General features: G+C 58.1%; 1 protein-coding gene across 2 annotated transcripts in view; it reads left to right on the forward strand.

Annotated features, from left to right (window-relative positions):
- The first annotated feature begins 7,408 nt into the window (after positions 1-7,408).
- The window catches only part of TCIRG1 (T cell immune regulator 1, ATPase H+ transporting V0 subunit a3), a 15,493-nt gene continuing 6,087 nt past the window's right edge, over positions 7,409-16,814 (forward strand). Inside the window, exons 1-9 of one of the 2 annotated variants that reach the window (XM_034761666.1) lie at positions 7,409-7,549; positions 11,121-11,241; positions 11,774-11,852; positions 13,074-13,303; positions 15,032-15,126; positions 15,394-15,520; positions 15,716-15,798; positions 16,220-16,313; positions 16,575-16,787. In XM_034761666.1, the coding sequence (XP_034617557.1) occupies positions 11,125-11,241; positions 11,774-11,852; positions 13,074-13,303; positions 15,032-15,126; positions 15,394-15,520; positions 15,716-15,798; positions 16,220-16,313; positions 16,575-16,787 (1,038 nt within the window). In that variant the 5' untranslated portion in view covers positions 7,409-7,549; positions 11,121-11,124. Of the gene's footprint in view, positions 7,550-10,562; positions 10,693-11,120; positions 11,242-11,773; positions 11,853-13,073; positions 13,304-15,031; positions 15,127-15,393; positions 15,521-15,715; positions 15,799-16,219; positions 16,314-16,574; positions 16,788-16,814 lie in introns of those variants that run through there. The other variant, XM_034761665.1, reaches the window with a different exon arrangement.

Here is a 16,814-nt window from a genome sequence, read left to right on the forward strand (position 1 = left end):
TCTCCTTGATGAACCCTCCCACCCACCCACCCCGGTTCACTCTACTTCCCTGTAAGCTAACCACCCTCCTCTCCCCCCTTCGAGCACCGCTTGCAGAGGCAATAAAGTCATTGTTACTTCACATTCATGCATTCTTTATTAATTCATCACACAACTAGGGGGATAACTGCCAAGGTAGCCCGGGAGGGGTGGAGGAGGAAGGAAGCGCCGGGTGGGGTGGGGGAGGAGGGAAGGACAAGGGCACACTGCAGTTTAAAACTTTAACTCTTATTGAAGGCCAGCCTTCTGATGCTTGGGCAATCATCTGGGGTGGAGTGGCTGGGTGGCCAGAGGCCCCCCCCACCGTGTTCTTGGGCGTCTGGGTGAGGAGGCTATGGAACTTGGGGAGGAGGGCTGTTGGTTACACAGGGGCTGTAGCGGCGGTCTCTGCTCCTGTTGCCTTTCCTGCAGCTCAACCATACGCTGGAGCATTTCAGTTTGATGCTCCAGCAGCCGGAGCATCGAATCTTGCCTTCTGTCAGCAAGCTGATGCCACCTATCCTCTTCAGCCCGCCACTTGCTCTCTTCAGCCCACCACCTCTTCTCTCGTTCATATTGTGTTTTTTGCACGCTGACATTGACTGCCTCCAAGCATTCTGCTGTGCTCTGTTAGCATGGGAGGACATCTGGAGCTCCGAGAACATATCATCCCGAGTCCGCCGTTTTCTCCTTCTAATCTTCACTAACCTCTGCGAAGGAGAAACATTTGCAGCTGGTGGAGGAGAAGGGAGAGGTGGTTAAAAAGGACACATTTTAGAGAACAATGGGTACACTCTTTCACGTTAAATTTTGCTGTTCACATTACACAGCACGTGCTTTCGTTACAAGGTCGCATTTTTCCTCTTATATTGAGGGCCTGCTGGTTTGGTGTGAGAGATCACTCAAGCATTGCCAGGCAACAGAATTCGGCTTGCAGGCAGCCATGGTAAGCCACACCCACAGCGACTTCAGATTTGGGGACAACTTATACCTTCAAGTCAGTGGCACTGCTATGGGAACCCGCATGGCTCCACAGTATGCCAACATTTTTATGGCTGACTTAGAACAACGCTTCCTCAGCTCTCGTCCCCTAGTGCCCCTCCTCTACTTGCGCTACATTGATGACATCTTCATCATATGAACCCACGGAAAGGAGGCCCTTGAAGAATTCCACCTGGACTTTAACAATTTCCACCCCACCATCAACCTCAGCCTGGACCAGTCCACACAAGAGATCCACTTCCTGGACACTACAGTGCAAATAAGTGATGGTCACATAAGCACCACCCTATACCGGAAACCTACTGACCGCTATACGTACCTACATGCCTCCAGCTTCCATCCAAGTCACATCACACGATCCATTGTCTACAGCCAAGCCCTAAGATACAACCGAATTTGCTCCAACCCCTCAGACAGACAAACACCTACAAGAGCTTTATCAAACATTCGTAAAACTACAATACCCACCTGGGGAAGTGAGGAAACAGATTGACAGAGCAAGACAGGTACCCAGAAATCGCCTACTACAGGACAGGCCCAGCAAGGACAATAACAGAACACCACTGGTCATCACATACAGCCCCCAGCTAAAACGTCTCCAGCACATTATCCACGATCTACAACCTATCCTGGAAAATGATCCCTCACTCTCACAGACCTTGGGAGGCAGGCCAGTCCTCGCTTACAGACAACCCCCCAACCTGAAGCAAATACTCACCAGCAACTCCACACCACAGAAACACCAACCCAGGAACCAATCCCTGTAGCAAACCTCGTTGCCTACTCTGTCCCCATATCTACTCTGGTGACACCATCAGAGGACCCAACCACATCAGCCACACCATCAAGGGCTCATTCACCTGCACATCCACTAATGTTATATATGCCATCATGTGCCAGCAATGCCCCTCTGCCATGTACATTGGCCAAACCGGACAGTCCCTCCGCAAAAGAATAAATGGACACAAATCGGACATCAGGAACGGTAACATACAAAAGCCAGTAAGTGAACGCTTCAGTCTCCCTGGTCATTCTATTATAGATTTAAAAGTCACTTATCATTGAACAAAAAAACTTCAGAAACAGACTTCAAAGAGAAACAGCAGAACTAAAATTCATTTGCAAATTTAACACCATTAATCTGGGCTTGAAGAGGGACTGGGAGTGGCTGGCTCATTACAGAAGCAGCTTTTCCTCTCCTGGAATTGACACCTCCTCATCTATTATTGGGAGTGGACTACATCCACCCTGATTGAATTGGCCCTGTTAACACTGGTTCTCCACTTGGGAAGTAATTCCCTGTTCTCCATGTGTCAGTATATAATGCCTGCATCTGTAACTTTTACTCTTTGCATCTGAAGAAGTGAGGTTTTTACCCACGAAAGCTTATGCCCAAATAAATCTGTTAGTCTTTAAGGTGCCACCAGACTCCTTGTTGTTATGGTAAGCCACAGTCTTTTGGCTTTTTTAATCTTCATAACATGTGGGAATGGTTTCAAACAGCAGCGCCCTCATTTCCCATATCAAGGACCCATTGGGTTGGCCATTTAAAATGGGTTTGCAATGTAAAAGGAGGGGCTGCAGTTTCCGGATTAACATGCAGCACAAACCCAACTACCCCCCCCCAGACACACACAATTCTCTGGGATGATCACTTCACCCCTCCCCCCTACTGCGTGGCTAACAGCGGGGAACATTTCTGTTCAGCCGAGCAGGAACGGGCACCTCTGAATGTCCCCTTAATAAAATCACCCCATTTCAACCAGGTGACCGTGAATGATATCACTCTCCTGAGGATAACAAAGAGAGATAAGGAATGGATGTTGTCTGCATGCCAGCAAACACCGGGACCATACACTGCCATGCTTTGTTATGCAATGATTCCAGACTACGTGCTACTGGCCTGGCATGGTAAAGTGTCCTACCATGGCGGACGGGATAAGGCAGCCCTCCCCAGAAACCTTTTGCAAAGGCTTTGGGAGTACATGAAGGAGAGCTTTCTGGAGATGTCCCTGGAGGATTTCCGCTCCATCCCCATACACGTTAACAGACTTTTCCAGTAGCTGTACTGGCCGCGATTGCCAGGGCAAATTAATCATTAAACACGCTTGCTTTTAAACCATGTGTAATATTTACAAAGGTACACTCACCAGAGGTCCCTTGTGTGCCCTCAGGGTCTGGGAGCATGCCTTGGGTGAGTTCGGGGGTTACTGGTTCCAGGTCCAGGGTGCTAAACATATCCTGGCTGTTGGGGAAACCAGTTTCTCCGCTTCCTTGCTGTGAGCTATCTTCATTGTCTTCATCATCATCATCTTCTGCGTACCCCGAACCCGCTTCCCTGTTGCGTGATTCTCCATTGATGGAGTCAAAGCACACGGTTGGGGTAGTGGTGGCTGCACCCCCTAGCATCGCATGCAGCTCCTCGTAGAAGCGGCATGTTTGCGGCTCTGCCCCAGACCTTCCGTTTGCCTCTCTGGCTCTGTGGTAGGCTTGCCTTAGCTCCTTAATTTTCACGCGGCACTGCTGTGCGTCCCTGTTATGGCCTCTGTCCTTCATGGCCTTGGAGACTTTTTCTAATATTTTGCCATTTCGTTTACTGCTACGGAGTTCAGCTAGCACTGATTCATCTCCCCATATGGCGAGCAGATCCCGTACCTCCCGTTCTGTCCATGCTGGAGCTCTTTTGCGATCCTGGGACTCCATCATGGTTACCTGTGCTGATGAGCTCTGCGTGGTCACCTGTGCGCTCCATGCTGGGCAAACAGGAAATGAAATTCAAAAGTTCGCGGGGCTTTTCCTGTCTACCTGGTCAGTGCATCTGAGTTGAGAGCGCTGTCCAGAGCGGTCACTGTGGGATAGCTCCCGGAGGCCAATAACGTCGAATTCCGTCCACACTACCCCAAATCCGACCCGCAAAGGCCGATTTTAGCGCTAATCCCCTCGTCGGAGGTGGAGTAAAGAAACCGGTTTAAAGGGCCCTTTAAGTCGAAAAAAAGGGCTTCGTCATGTGGACGTGTCCAGGCTTAATTCGATTTAACGCTGCTAAAGTCGACCTAAACTCGTAGTGTAGATCAGGCCTAAGCCAGTGTTCTTTGTTCCTGTGAGGCTGGGCTGGGTTTGTCCCATCCATGCCCTGATGAGGTGTGAACTGCCCCTCTGTTCTTGGAGAGTTTTTGCCTGGGCTTGCTTTAAGCCATGAGGACACATTTTTAGCCTCATAACTATATACATGAAATTACAACCGTTAACGTTACTATAACATCACTGTAACAACCATGCTCAGTGCACCATGAGCCTTCCAGAGACACCCAACATGACACACTTTGCACTGGCTGCCACTCAATCATTTTATAAAGATGAACATGGGGGTGTCGGGCGTTCCCCCGAGGTACAGAGCGGCACACCTGGGCCACGACCAAACCCTGCAGCTGCCCCAGTACCCTCATCGTGCAGAGGTGCTGGGACTCTTGTCTCAAATGCAGTGTCCTGGTAGGCCTAAATTGGCTGGAGGGGAAGGGGGTACTGGAGCAGCGCAGATGCTGTAGCCTCCTTGAGTTGGCTCTGAACCTCCTGCTGGCCCCTATCCCTGTGGGGCAGCATTCCCTGTACTCCAGGCAGCTGCTCCGACTGCCAGCAGGGAGCGTGCATTAATACAGCAACCTTTTCCAAGCACGGCTTCACTGGTGCTTTCCCTCACTGCGGGGGGTCCTGCCATCCTCCTGGGAGTGTAGCAGGCCCTGTGGGGAGCTCTGTCCCCCGACCATGGCTTGGCCCCCACGGGAGAGGCTGTTGAGCCTGCTCCAGGGGTCTCCAAGCCCAGGCAGTAAAGGCTACTGTGGTTAGACCCTGGAGTCCCAGCTTCGATCCCTGCCCAGGAATGTGGTGGAGCAGGTGTGTGTGGTGGGGTTTCAGCAGCTGCGGTTTGTGCTATGGAAAGGGGGGGCGGGAGCTTGGTGCCATGTGAGGCTCTATCTGCCCTCGAGAACAGTCTGAAAAGCCAGCTCCCCCCTTCTCCCCCCTCCCCAATTCCCCAGCAGAGTCCAGATCCCATGAGCCCAACATCCCCACCAAGCTCCTCCTCTCCCAGCTCCTCTCCTTTGCTGGGAGGCCCCTCCATGCTCTCTAATGACCCCTTGGGCGGGAGCTCAGATCCAGCTTGTTTCCTGTCCAGAGGCAGGGCTGTAAAGCTCAAGCGTTTCCCCTCTCTGGGTGCTGTCCGGCCAATCACTGTGCCTGCCCAAGGCCCTCTCCCCGAGGGACCCCAGCTCCTCTAGGGCCCCCCGGCACAGAATTAGGGGATGGGGCTGCAGTAGCAGGGCATGGCGGGTCCTGTGCTTACAACACAGGGTGGGGCCTAGGGCTGTGGCAGTGCTATTTGCACCAAGAGAGAAGGGGCTTCTGGCCAAGCTGAGCAGTGGGTAGAGATGTCCAGGAAGCCACCTCAACAGGGCCGGGTGCTGGGATCTCCGTCTGCATGGGCACTGCCCTGCATGTGACTGGCGCGATGGCTCAGGGTGGGGTGTTTTCTCTGGCCTGCCAGGAGAAATGGGGCAAGGGGATGGATGCCAGGGCCTCACAGACAGGCTGGGGACACAGGAGATGGGTAGTGGCACATTTCTTGAGGGGAAGGTCAGCTGGGGCCACCCTGCAGATAGAAAAAGCCCCGGAAATACCCAGTGGAGCAAGCAGATGAGGCAGGGAAGAGAGGGACTGAGTCAGGCAGGGCATGGAAGCCGCGATGCAGGCCCTTCGGCTAGGATCATGGGATCTGGCGTCTGCCGCTGGGGATACTGACTAAGTGCCTTGGGGAAATCAGCCGTCAGCGGTCATGTTGAAGCAGCTATTTCCATACATGGAAACACCATCACATGGATCCAGCTGGAGTCAGAGGCAGCAGAGACACCAACATTCCTGGGGCAGGAATCTCCTCATGCGGGGCGGTGGGGGTGGTCACACGAACCTCAGGGCACGGACCCTGCTGGGACTGGGCATCCTGGCACTAGTGCCCGGGGCCTGGAACCTGCTTAGCGGGGGTGAGAGAGAGCTGGGAGTGTGAATCCAAGCTGACACCGCAACAGGGCCTGGTGCCCTGCTATTACATCTGGGCTCTCTGTCTGCACCGGCGCTGCCCCGCATGTAACTGGTGCCATGGCTCAGGGGCCCGGTGCAGGGGCCTTGGTGTGGGTGGGGGTGTCCAGTTGCACGGGGGCTAGTGCTCTTGGCTGTGTATGTTGCCACACCGGGGTCAGCAGTGATTGAGAGGGGAGAGCGCCCCCTTGAGAGCCCCCCCATCCCGCTCCACAACATGGGGTGCAGGGTGTATGTTTTGGCCTGGAAGGCTGGTATCAGGTGCAAAGGGATCAGTGCTGGGAGTGGGGATTCTGCTGTGGGGCCAGGGGTTTCTGGGTGGGATGATTCGGCGGCAGGGGAGGGGGAGTTGCACGGTGGTTCTGATGGGACATGGGAGTGGTCCAGGTTCAGAGGTGTGGGAGGGTTCGATGTGGAGGGATCCAGGTGTGGGACAGGCAGGTTCAGCCCGGCAGGATCCAAGTGCGGGGTGAGAAGGTTCTGTGTGGGACAATCTGGGTGCGGGCAGATCAGTGGGGGATCTGGTTTGCAGGCAGAATGGGACGGATGAGTGTGTGTGTGTCCAGGTGAAAGTGTCTGGGGCTCAGCAGGCGTTCCACGTGTGTGGGGGATGGGGCTTGGAATGGGGCATCTTGGTGCAGGGGGCTCATTGGGTGGGTGCAGGCACTGAGGGAGTGGGGGTCTGAGTGCGGGGGGCAAGGGCTCGGTGGGGTGGTCCAGGTGCAGCTGGTTGGGGCTCAGTGGGATGGGGTTCAGCGGGGTGGCCCAGGTGCACGGGGCTCAGTGGATGATCTGGGTGCGAGGGGGTCCAGATGCAGGGGGATGGGCCTTGGGTGGCAAGGTCTGGGTGGGGGTCCTGTGGGAGCATCTGGGTGCGGGAGGGTTGACGCTCATTGTGTGTGGGATGTGGGATGGAGGCTCGGCGGGGGGTGTGTGCGTGTGTGTCCAGATGCGGGGGAAGAGGTCCAGGTGCAGGAGGGGTGAGGGTCGGAGGGGGGGGTCTGGATGGAGGGGGGGTGGGGCTAGGTACGGAGGCTGGTCTGGATGGATGGGGGGGAGGTCCGGGGGGGTGAGGGTCGGAGGGGGGGTCCGGATGGCGGGGAGTGGGGCTAGGCGCGGAGGCTGGTCTGGATGGATGGGGGGAGGGCCAGGTGGAGGGGGGTGAGGTTCTGGGGGGTGGAGCTAGGCGGGGGGGTCCGGATGGAGGAGGTCCAGGTGCGGGGGGGGGGGGCAGCTCCCCGCACAGTGCCCCCCCGCTTAGCTGGGGCGCGATGGGGCAGGAAGCGAGGGAGGGGTGTGGAGCTCGCTGCAGCTGGCAGTGGGGGAGTTCCCGGGGGTGGGTCTGACCCGGCCCGGGAGCAGCCCGCCCAGGGGAAGAGGAAGTCCCGGACTCCCGTCTCCCCACAACCCAGCCGGGACCAGCAGCCGGAGCCCAGCGCAGGTAGGAGCCGCGGCCGGGGCGCCCCCAGCCCTGCCCCTCTGCCGGCGGCGGCGGGACCCGGGCGGGTTCGGGGCCGGGGGCCGGGTCCCACCCCGCGGGCGGAGGGTGTGATGAGCAGCCTGGCAGGGCCTGGCTCCACGTGCTGCTGCCGCCACTTCCGGCTCGTCCGGGCTCGGGGGGGTCGCTGGTCCCTCCTCTGAGCCCCCCTGGAGCGGAGTGACCCACTGCCCCCCCTTCCCGAAGCTGTGGGGCTGGGGCACATCTGGGCTCCTGCACATCCCAGGCAGGGGGTCCCCCCGTGCCCGTGGGGCGGGCTGGGCATTGGGGTAACGGAGCTTGGCTCGGGGGGGAGATCGCCCTCCCCCCATCTCTAAAACTGAGGGGCTGGGAGTCAGGCCCCCACCCTGGGCCTCCACCTGAGCTGCCCTGGGTCAGAGACTCTGGAACAATTTGTATAGTGGGGGGGCTGAGAGCCACTGAACCACACTGTAACCCACTGTAATCAGAGCTGTGATGCCCCCTCTCCTCCGGGGGCGGCTGGGGCCCCTTGAGCCTGGGGGCACTGGGAACAACACAACGAGAACCCAAGTCAAGTCTTTGCGGTGGGGCGCGTGTTCCGCTCTGGACCTGAGCGCGGCACAGGGCGGCAGCACCATGGGGCCTGCCTCCGCCCCGTCCCTGTCGCGTCCGCGCACCCCACGGGGGTTAGTACGTTCATCTGTGTGCGCCTGCCCCACTGCGGCAGGGCAGGGCTGTGACCCCGGTGATAGAGGGGCGCTGAGGCTCGGTGACTATGGGCTTGTCTACATGGGGATGCTGATGGCTGGCGCTATTGCAGAATAGTGGCCCCCACCCCCAGGGCACTCTGTTCTGGAGCAAACGTCACTCGATTCTGGGTCATCGTTGCGTTTCCAAAGCAGAGCGACTGCGGGGAGCCATTCCCAATAGCTATTGCTGTCAGTTTCCTGTGTCAGAGCAGGGACTGGAACCCATGGTCCGGGTGAGCATGCTACCCACTGGGGCGGCCTTCCGCCCCTGCTCCCTTGCTAGGTGGGTCTGTGTCCTTGCTCCATACTGCCCGGTTACAGTGAGTGTAGTGCTACGCAGGGTATGGTTGGGGTACTGCTTCCCTGTGCAGTCAGTGGGGCAGGGCATGTTCCAGACAGGGGCTGGCCTGCGGGAGCGGTTGAAATGGGGCGATACGAGGCTTGTGCCCAGGATAGCTGGCTCCCGTGTGCTCTGACCATGCCACGGGAGTCGCAGGGAACGGATCGACAGCATCGGTGCTACGCCCCCAGTTTTGGAACAGTCTCTAGGAGGAACCCTTCAGTTTGTCCAGCCCCCAAGGGGTCTCAATCTTACTGCCTGGGGTAGGCCTCACTGCCTCCTTCCGGCGAACCTCTGGGGCTCCAGCACTCGTGTTTCACACCATGAGCTTTGCCTGGCGAGTCCAGCTGAACTGGACGCCTGGGAGAGACTAGGCCACTCTTCAGGGACTAATGCACCTCTGCCAGTGTTTGCAGTGACACACGCAGGGTTGGCAAACCAGGCAGGTTTATTAGTCACCTGTTACGCAGCATGGGGTGGCCTTAGGTCAGCAGAAAAAAATGAAGGTTAAAGCATCAACCGTTCTGGTCAGCCAGAGCCCAGCCATGCTGGAACGAAGGCTGGACACATGCACAGCTAGGTCGATGCAAGGCGGCCTACTTCAACCTAACTTTGTAGCATAGACCAGGTCTTTTAGCCTGTCCTGAGAGCAAACAGTCCTTCCCCCGCCCCCGGGTAACAATATGAAATAGGGGGGAAACTGAGGCACGCATGGGCTTCATTCAAAATATTACAGAGAATTCCCACTTTGTCACCTACCCTGCAGATGGAGGGGAGATTCCTCGCTCGGGTAGAGGTTCCTGCACTAGTGTGTACAGCTGCTCATGAATTACATCTCCAGCGGCAGTGTAGACAGGCCCCCCACAGAGCTCCATTTATGGGCCGCTCTAATTGTATCCTTGGGGCTAGTGCCAGGTTCTGTGGGTCCCCGAATCCAGCTGTGCCCGGTTCCAGAAGGGATGGACGTTGGCTTGGACACGCTAACATCTCCCATGTACAGTGTTACCCCTGGGCTAGCAGTGCATGCTGGGAGCGTGGGCTGCTCCATGGGGTACTGGTCCTCTTGTCAGCCTTGGGCCAGTGTCATTGGGAGGTGATGGAAGGAGCCAGCTTGGAGGGAACAGTCGGTGGCGCTGCCTACCTGTCTGTGAGGCTGGGGGAACTGGCTGCCGCTGGGCTGGCTGCAGTGCTGGTGCCCCATGGAGGCAGAAGGAGAGAGGAGAGGGCCTCCCTGCGTGGGAGTGGCGCGGGCTAGCCCAGGGGCCGAGTCCTGCGTGGGGGACCCGGCAGGGAGAGCCAGCCTGAACGCCTCCGGCTGGGCCCCCAAGACTGGTGGCAGCTTCAGAAACACGGGCCTTTCTGCCCCAGCGCAGCCATGTCCCCTGGACTGGGGATCCCACTGGAGTCCTGTTTGCAGCAGTCAGTAACGGGTGATGCCTCAAGGTGGGCTGGGGGTGGTTCAGCGCCAGGGTGGCTGCTTGACCCCGGTGCGGCCAGGACCCTGTGCAGGGACTGGGACTCCCTCCCCGAGGCCGCTTGTGTTTCCCTGCTTTCAGCTGGAGTGTTGGCATGGCCCTATTGCAGTGAGCTGGGGCCAGCCTGAGGTCTGGATCCCCTCCTCCCCCTGCCCTAAGAGCTGCTGCAGGGCCCCGGCTGCCCTCCAGTTGCAAAGGGGCGTGGAGGGTGCTCCGGATCTCTTAGGGCTCCCATTTGATCCTCTGCTCCCGAAATCGCTTGCCTGGCGGCAAGGGCATCATGTGCCCTTCCCCACCCCTCGTTGGGCCATGGGCGTCTGGCTAGGTCAGCCCCAAAGGTGAGCGGCACGGCCAGCCCTGACTCAGGCGCGGCTGAGCTGGTCTGGGGCGGAGGGGGATGGTGCTCCTGGAAACTATTTTGCAACCTCCGAGGTTAAAAAAGTCCAGGGTGACTCAGCCGAGCTGCTGCTGGGTGTCTCGTGGGCAGAGCTGCGGATCCTTGTTCCCTGCCTGGGTCCCTTACGCCGCGTGGCCCCCCGCAGCTGCAAGGCCGTCCCTGAGGTGAGCGGCGGGCTGGTAGGGCTGCCGAGGTGCCGGCTGGATAGATGGCTGGAGCTCGGTGTGACTGTCTGGGTGCCGGGCCGGGTTGTCGGGGAGCTGGAGTCTGAGCCACATTTGCCTCCCCCCAGCTGGAGCGGGGGCTCCCGGCCGTGCCCACTCCTTTTCCAGAGCTGCTGGGAGTGCCGTGGCCGTGCCACCTGTCTCTGCCGGCTCCAGCTCCTGCCCCCGGCACAGACCGCTTCCTCTCCTCCCTGCCAGGCGAGGAGTCCGTGCTTCCCTGCTACAGCGTGGCTTCTGGTGCCCCTCGCACCAGTCCCCCTCCCCATGGGTGCAGGGGTCTTGAGCCGAGGGGAGCGGGGGGGGGGGGCTGGGTCTCTGTGCCCCTTGCCCTCGCCGCCAGGTGACTGACTCTCCCCTTCCCCCGGCAGCGCCATGGGCTCCATGTTCCGCAGCGAGGAGGTCTGCCTGGCCCAGCTCTTCCTGCAGTCGGCCTCGGCCTACGCCTGCGTCAGCGAGCTGGGCGAGAGGGGGCTCGTGGAGTTCAGAGACGTATGTGCAGGCCAGGACGTGGTGCCCCCCTGTGGGGAGCAGAGGAGTGGGGTCACTGGCTGGGGTGGGGGGAAGTGGCCGTGGGGGGGTGCTTGGGACGTCTCATCTGCTATAGGGGAAGAGTCGGGGTACCGGAGCAGGGGAGGAAGGGGGCATGGGGAAGCCAGGGTGTCTGGTGCCAATGGGGGGCAGTGGGAGTTAGGGTTCATCACTGGGGCGCTGTTGGGGGGGGTAGGGGAAGTCGGGGTCCCTGACTGGGGAGGTGTCCGGGTGGCTGGTCCCAATAGGGGCAGGAATCGGGGTCCCTGACTGAGGGGTTGGGGCTGTTGGGGTGGCTGGTCCCTAGCGGGGTGGGCAGGAGGAGTCGGGGTCCCTGACTGGGTGGCTGATCCCAATAGGGGCAGGAGTTGAGCTCCCTGACCGAAGGGCTGGGGCTGTTGGGGTGGCTGGTCCCACCCTAGCTGCCCGGAGTCGGGGCCCCGCGCAGGGTGGGCTGCAGCTGGGCTCTGATGTGCTGTCTCGGCTTCCCCAGCTCAACCCCAATGTCAACGCCTTCCAGCGGCGCTTCGTGGGTGAGGTGCGGCGTTGTGAGGACATGGAGAAAACCTTCAGTGAGTGCCAAGCCACCCCGGGGGAAGGGACTCCTTCTGGGGGACAGGGAGACTTGGGGGAATGTCTAGGACATTGGGGACACCGTGGGGTGAAGGGAAGGGAGGGGAGGCTCTGGGGTGGTGGAGAGTCTGTGTGGGGAGGGAAGGGTGTCTCCTCTTTGGGCAGGTGGGAACCCCTGCAGGGAGGAGGTCTCTCTGGGGTGCCAGGGGCTGCACGTGGGGATGGGAGCCTGGAGTGGTGGGATGGAGGGGGTCTGGGGTGGCAGAGGCCCAGTGCTGTGGGGTTAAGTTAGTTAAGTCCAAAGCAGACTGTGAAGAGTTACAAAGGGATCTCACAAAACTGGGTGACTGGGCAACAAAATGGCAGCTGAAATTCACTGTTGATAAATGCAAAGTAATACACAGTGGAAAACATAATCCCAACTATACATATACAATTATGGGATGTAAATTAGCTGTTGCCACACAAGAAAGAGATCTTGTTATCATGGTGGATAGTTCTCTGAAAACATCCACTCCATGTGCAGCGGCAGTCAGAAAAGTGAACAGAATGTTGGGAATCATTAAGAAAGGGATAGATAATAAGACAGAAAAGATTATATTTGCCTCTATATAAATCCATGGTATGCCCACATCTTGAATACTGCGTGCAGATGTGGTCGCCCCATCTCAAAAAAGATATATTGGAATTGGAAAAGGTACAGAAAAGGGCAACAAAAATGATTAGGGGTATGGAACAGCTTCCGTATGTGGAGAGATTAATAAAATTGGGACTTTTCATCTTGGAAAAGAGACAAGTAAGGGGGGATATGACAGAGGTCTATAACATCATGAATTGTGTGGAGAAAGTAAATAAGGAAGTGTTATTTACTACTTCACATCTCATAAGGGTCACCCAATGAAATTAACAGGCAGAAGGTTTAAAACAAACAAAAGGAAGTATTTCTTCACCCAACGCACAGTCAACCTGTGGAACTCGCTGCCGGGGGATATTGTGAAGGCCAAAAATATAACTGGATTAAAAAAAAAACTAGATAAGTTCATGGAGGATAGGCCCATCAATGGCTATTAGCCCCAATGGTCAGGGATACAACCCCGTGCTCTGGGTGTCCCAAAGGCTGTGACTGCAGAAACTAGGGAGAGGGGGTCTCCAGCTGGGTACCCGATGGGGGCAGGCTATGCACGGGCAGTGTTGATGGGCGCTGTGTCCCTGCTGCGCAGCGTTTCTGCACCAGGAGCTGCGGAAGGCAGGGCTGGCACTGGGGCCCTGCCCTGAAAGCCCCCCGGCCCCTCTGCCCCGTGATGCCCTGCACATCCAGGAGCAGTCCGAGCAGCTGGCCCAGGAGCTGCGCGAAGTGAGCCGCAACCGGGAGTCGCTGGGCGGACGCCTGCGGGAGATGCAGGAGTACGCGCAAGTCCTGCGCGAGGGGCAGCGCTTCACCGGCCAGCTGGTGAGTCCTTGTACGGGGCCAGAGCAGTGGCCTTGGGGTTGAGGAGGGGGCTGGAGGGAGCAGAGGAGGGGCAGAGCAGAGAGGCCTGGGGGACAGGGAGGGGATCGTTGGAGTATGGGGTCCCGGGGTTGGGGGGCTGGGAGGGTGTGATGGGGTCCCTGGGGCGTAACCTGGACTGGGGAGGCCGCTGAGCCCTGTTCCACCAACCTGGGTTGCCTCTCACACTGTGGTGCTACAAACCTTGCACAGACACTGCACTTACACAGCCATCCACAGACAGAGACATGCCCAGCTGAGTTACATGAATAGGGGTTGGGGGGTGGGATAGCTCAGTGGTTTGAGCATTGTCCTGGTAAACCCAGGGTTGTGAGTTCAATCCTTGAGGGTACCACTTAGGGATCTGAGGCAAAAATCAGTACTTGGTCCTGCTAGTGAAGGCAGGGGGCTGGACTTGATGACCTTTCAAGGTCCCTTCCAGTTCTAGGAGATAGGATATCTCCATTAATTTATTTATTTAATTTATGAATGAATCTCCCAGCCACTCATGATCTCCCACCCCAATCCCCCCAGCTCCAGCCCTACATCCCAGGACCGTAATGTCTTACACTGGTCAAGAACCCCTTGGGCAGTGCAAGTTCATTAAGTAGTTCGTCACTCCCTCTATGCGGAGCGGACACACACTAGCCTTTGCAACCTGAGCTGAGATCTCCCAAGCAGAACACACTGTTTTAGGTAAAATATAAAACAGATTTATTAACTCCAGAAAGATCAATTTTAAGTGAATATAAGTAGCCGGCACAGAGATCAAAGTTGGTTACTTGAGAAATAAAAATAAAATAAATTTGCAATCTAAGTTCTACAAACTAAACAGGATTTGAATCAAGCAGTGTCTCACCCTGACTGATGGCACAATCAGGTTACAGATCCTCAATGCCCAGGCTGGGACTCTTCCAGCCTGGGATCACCCTCCCCAGTTCAAAGTCTTTGTCCTCCAGACGTTTCCCCTCCCAACTCAGGTCAACACCTGGAAGAAAGAGGCCAAGTGATGATGCCACTGTCTCTCTTACAGCTTCTTCCAGCTCGCTGGAAAGATCTTTGCTGTGACATGGGGATCAGGCAGTCCCCATTGGTCAAGCAGTCTCCATTTCATGCTCTTTCTGAGAAGTCTCTGGGATGGCTGTTGGGAGAGTGGATTCCCTTTAATGGGTCATCAGCACATCTGGCTGGTCCTTTGTTGCAATTGAAAGGTTGGCTGGGGGCATCTCCCAACCTCACAACTATTTCAGGAACACATGTAGCAATGCTTCATAACTTCGCATACAACGAGAGCACAGACAATCAAATGGGATTAATGTTCAACAGATCAAGATTTTTAAAATAATACCTCACAAGACGTACTATATACAAAACTTATCATAATTATATGACAGTAGAGAATATGGTCATTCCAGGGTTCTACTTTGAGGTATAGAGGGGCAGAATGGAAGGGAATCTGGGAGGCAGAGAGGGGATGGGTGGGGGTGTCCTAGAGGTTGGGGGGCAGGGAGGGGTGGAGCGGGTCACCCCCAGGGCTGGGCACTGGTGTGTGTGGGCCAATGGTGGATTCCTGGGGGAGAACGGAGAGATTGCCAGGTAAGGAGGGGGGCACCGTGGCGCCGGTTGCCTGGGGAAGGAGGGAGCCCCGTTGGGCTGGGCAGCTCCTCTGACGGTCTCTCTCCCGTGTGGCAGGCATCACTGGGCTCCCCTGCCCGGCCCCGTGCCCTCTCGGACCAGGAGCCCCTGCTCAACCCGTCCATGGCACCGCGACTCGATGTCAAAGTCAAGTGAGTTGGTTCCAGAGCGGGTGGGATGAGTTCCAGATGGGGCAGCAGCCGTGAGGCAGGCCCCCCGCGGGACGCTGAGCAGCAGCTGTGGGGCAGGCCCCATCTGGGACAACGTGGGGATTAGGGGGAGAGCGGGGCTGTGCCTGGGACATGGCGGGTTCTGTGGTAGTGCCATGGATGCTGTGATGCCCTTGGGCGCTGTGGGGCTGTTCTGCCCTGGGATGCCAGCGCCCCCCCCTTGGCTCTCTCTTCTCTCCCCTCCCCCAGCTTTGTGGCGGGCGTGATCCACCCTTGGCGGGTGACCTCCTTTGAGCGGCTGCTGTGGCGCGCCTGCCGCGGGTACCTCATCGCCAACTTTGTGGAGATGGCGGAGCCCATGGAGGACCCAGCCACGGTGAGTGCGGGGTGGGAAGGGGGGTTGGAGCAGGTCTGGGTGTCTGTGAGGGGGGCAGGCCTGGAGGGGACGTGGGTGGATCTGAGTGGGGTGGGGCTGGGGAGGTTTCTCTGGAGCCTGGGAGCATGGGTGGGGGTGGTTTGTAGGCACCCCTGTGCTGTGCTGAGGCTCATGGGTAATGTGCTCCTCCTGCAGGGTGAGAACATCACCTGGGTTATCTTCCTCATTTCCTACTGGGGGGAGCAGATCGGACAGAAAATCCGCAAAATCTCGGACTGGTGAGTGCTGCCCCCTACCCGTCCCGTCTCCTCGCCGTCTATCTGTCTGCCTGTCCACCCCCCTAGCAATTCCTGCCCCAAGCTCCGGCGCTCCATATGCCTGCTGCTGTCGTGTGAGGGGTCCAGGTGCCACACCGAAGCCGCTCTTGTTCCTGTCCTGGGGAGCTAGAAGTCCAGGGTGGCAATTACCCCCGCCGCCTGGTGTGGCTGTTCCCTGGGGGGAATGGGAGCAGAGCGCCAGGGCCCCCTCCAGCCGGCTGGCCCGACTCCTCATGCCCATAGGAGGCGCAGGATGGATGGCAGTCGTTTGTGCCTCCTCCCCCCCCACCCCGCCCCCCAGGCTGTTCGGTTTCTCCCACACACAATTCAGCCCCCCTCTCCGCCAACATGCCCCCCGCTCACCTGTGCGTGTCTCCCCCAGCTTCCACTGCCACGTGTACCCCTACGCCGACTCGGAGGCCGACCGGCTGGAGGTGCTGAATGGGCTGCTCACCCAGATCAACGACCTCACCACGGTGAGATGGGGGGGCCCCGAGGACACTCCCCGGTCAACGACCTCACCGCAGAGAGATGGGGGAGCTGCGGCGGGGGGGAGGGGGCGAGGACACTCCCCGCTCAACGACCTCCAGCGTTAGGGTCCCAGGCTGTAAGGGAGATGGGCAGCAGTTGAGGCCCCTACCAGGGTGGAGAGGAAATATTGGGCTGGGGGGCCCCAGCTGTGTTGGAATATTGGTGGGGTTGGTGTCTGCCCCTGTGAACCTCCCTCCCCCCGGCAGGTGCTGGGGGAGACGGAGCAGTACCTGTCCCAGGTGCTGCAGAAGGTGGTGCTGACGCTGCCGGCCTGGCGCGTGAAGGTGCAGAAGATGAAGGCCATCTACCTCATCCTCAACCAGTGCAGCTTCAACGTCATTGAGAAGTGCCTCATCGCCGAGGTGTGGTGTCCCGTGCGTGACCTGCCACAGGTGCAGGAGGCCTTGCGCCACGGATCGGTACGTGCCTCCGCCTGCCCCCCCCCC

This window comes from Trachemys scripta, chromosome 2 (genome assembly GCF_013100865.1).
Source record: "Trachemys scripta elegans isolate TJP31775 chromosome 2, CAS_Tse_1.0, whole genome shotgun sequence".
NCBI lineage: Eukaryota > Metazoa > Chordata > Testudines > Emydidae > Trachemys > Trachemys scripta.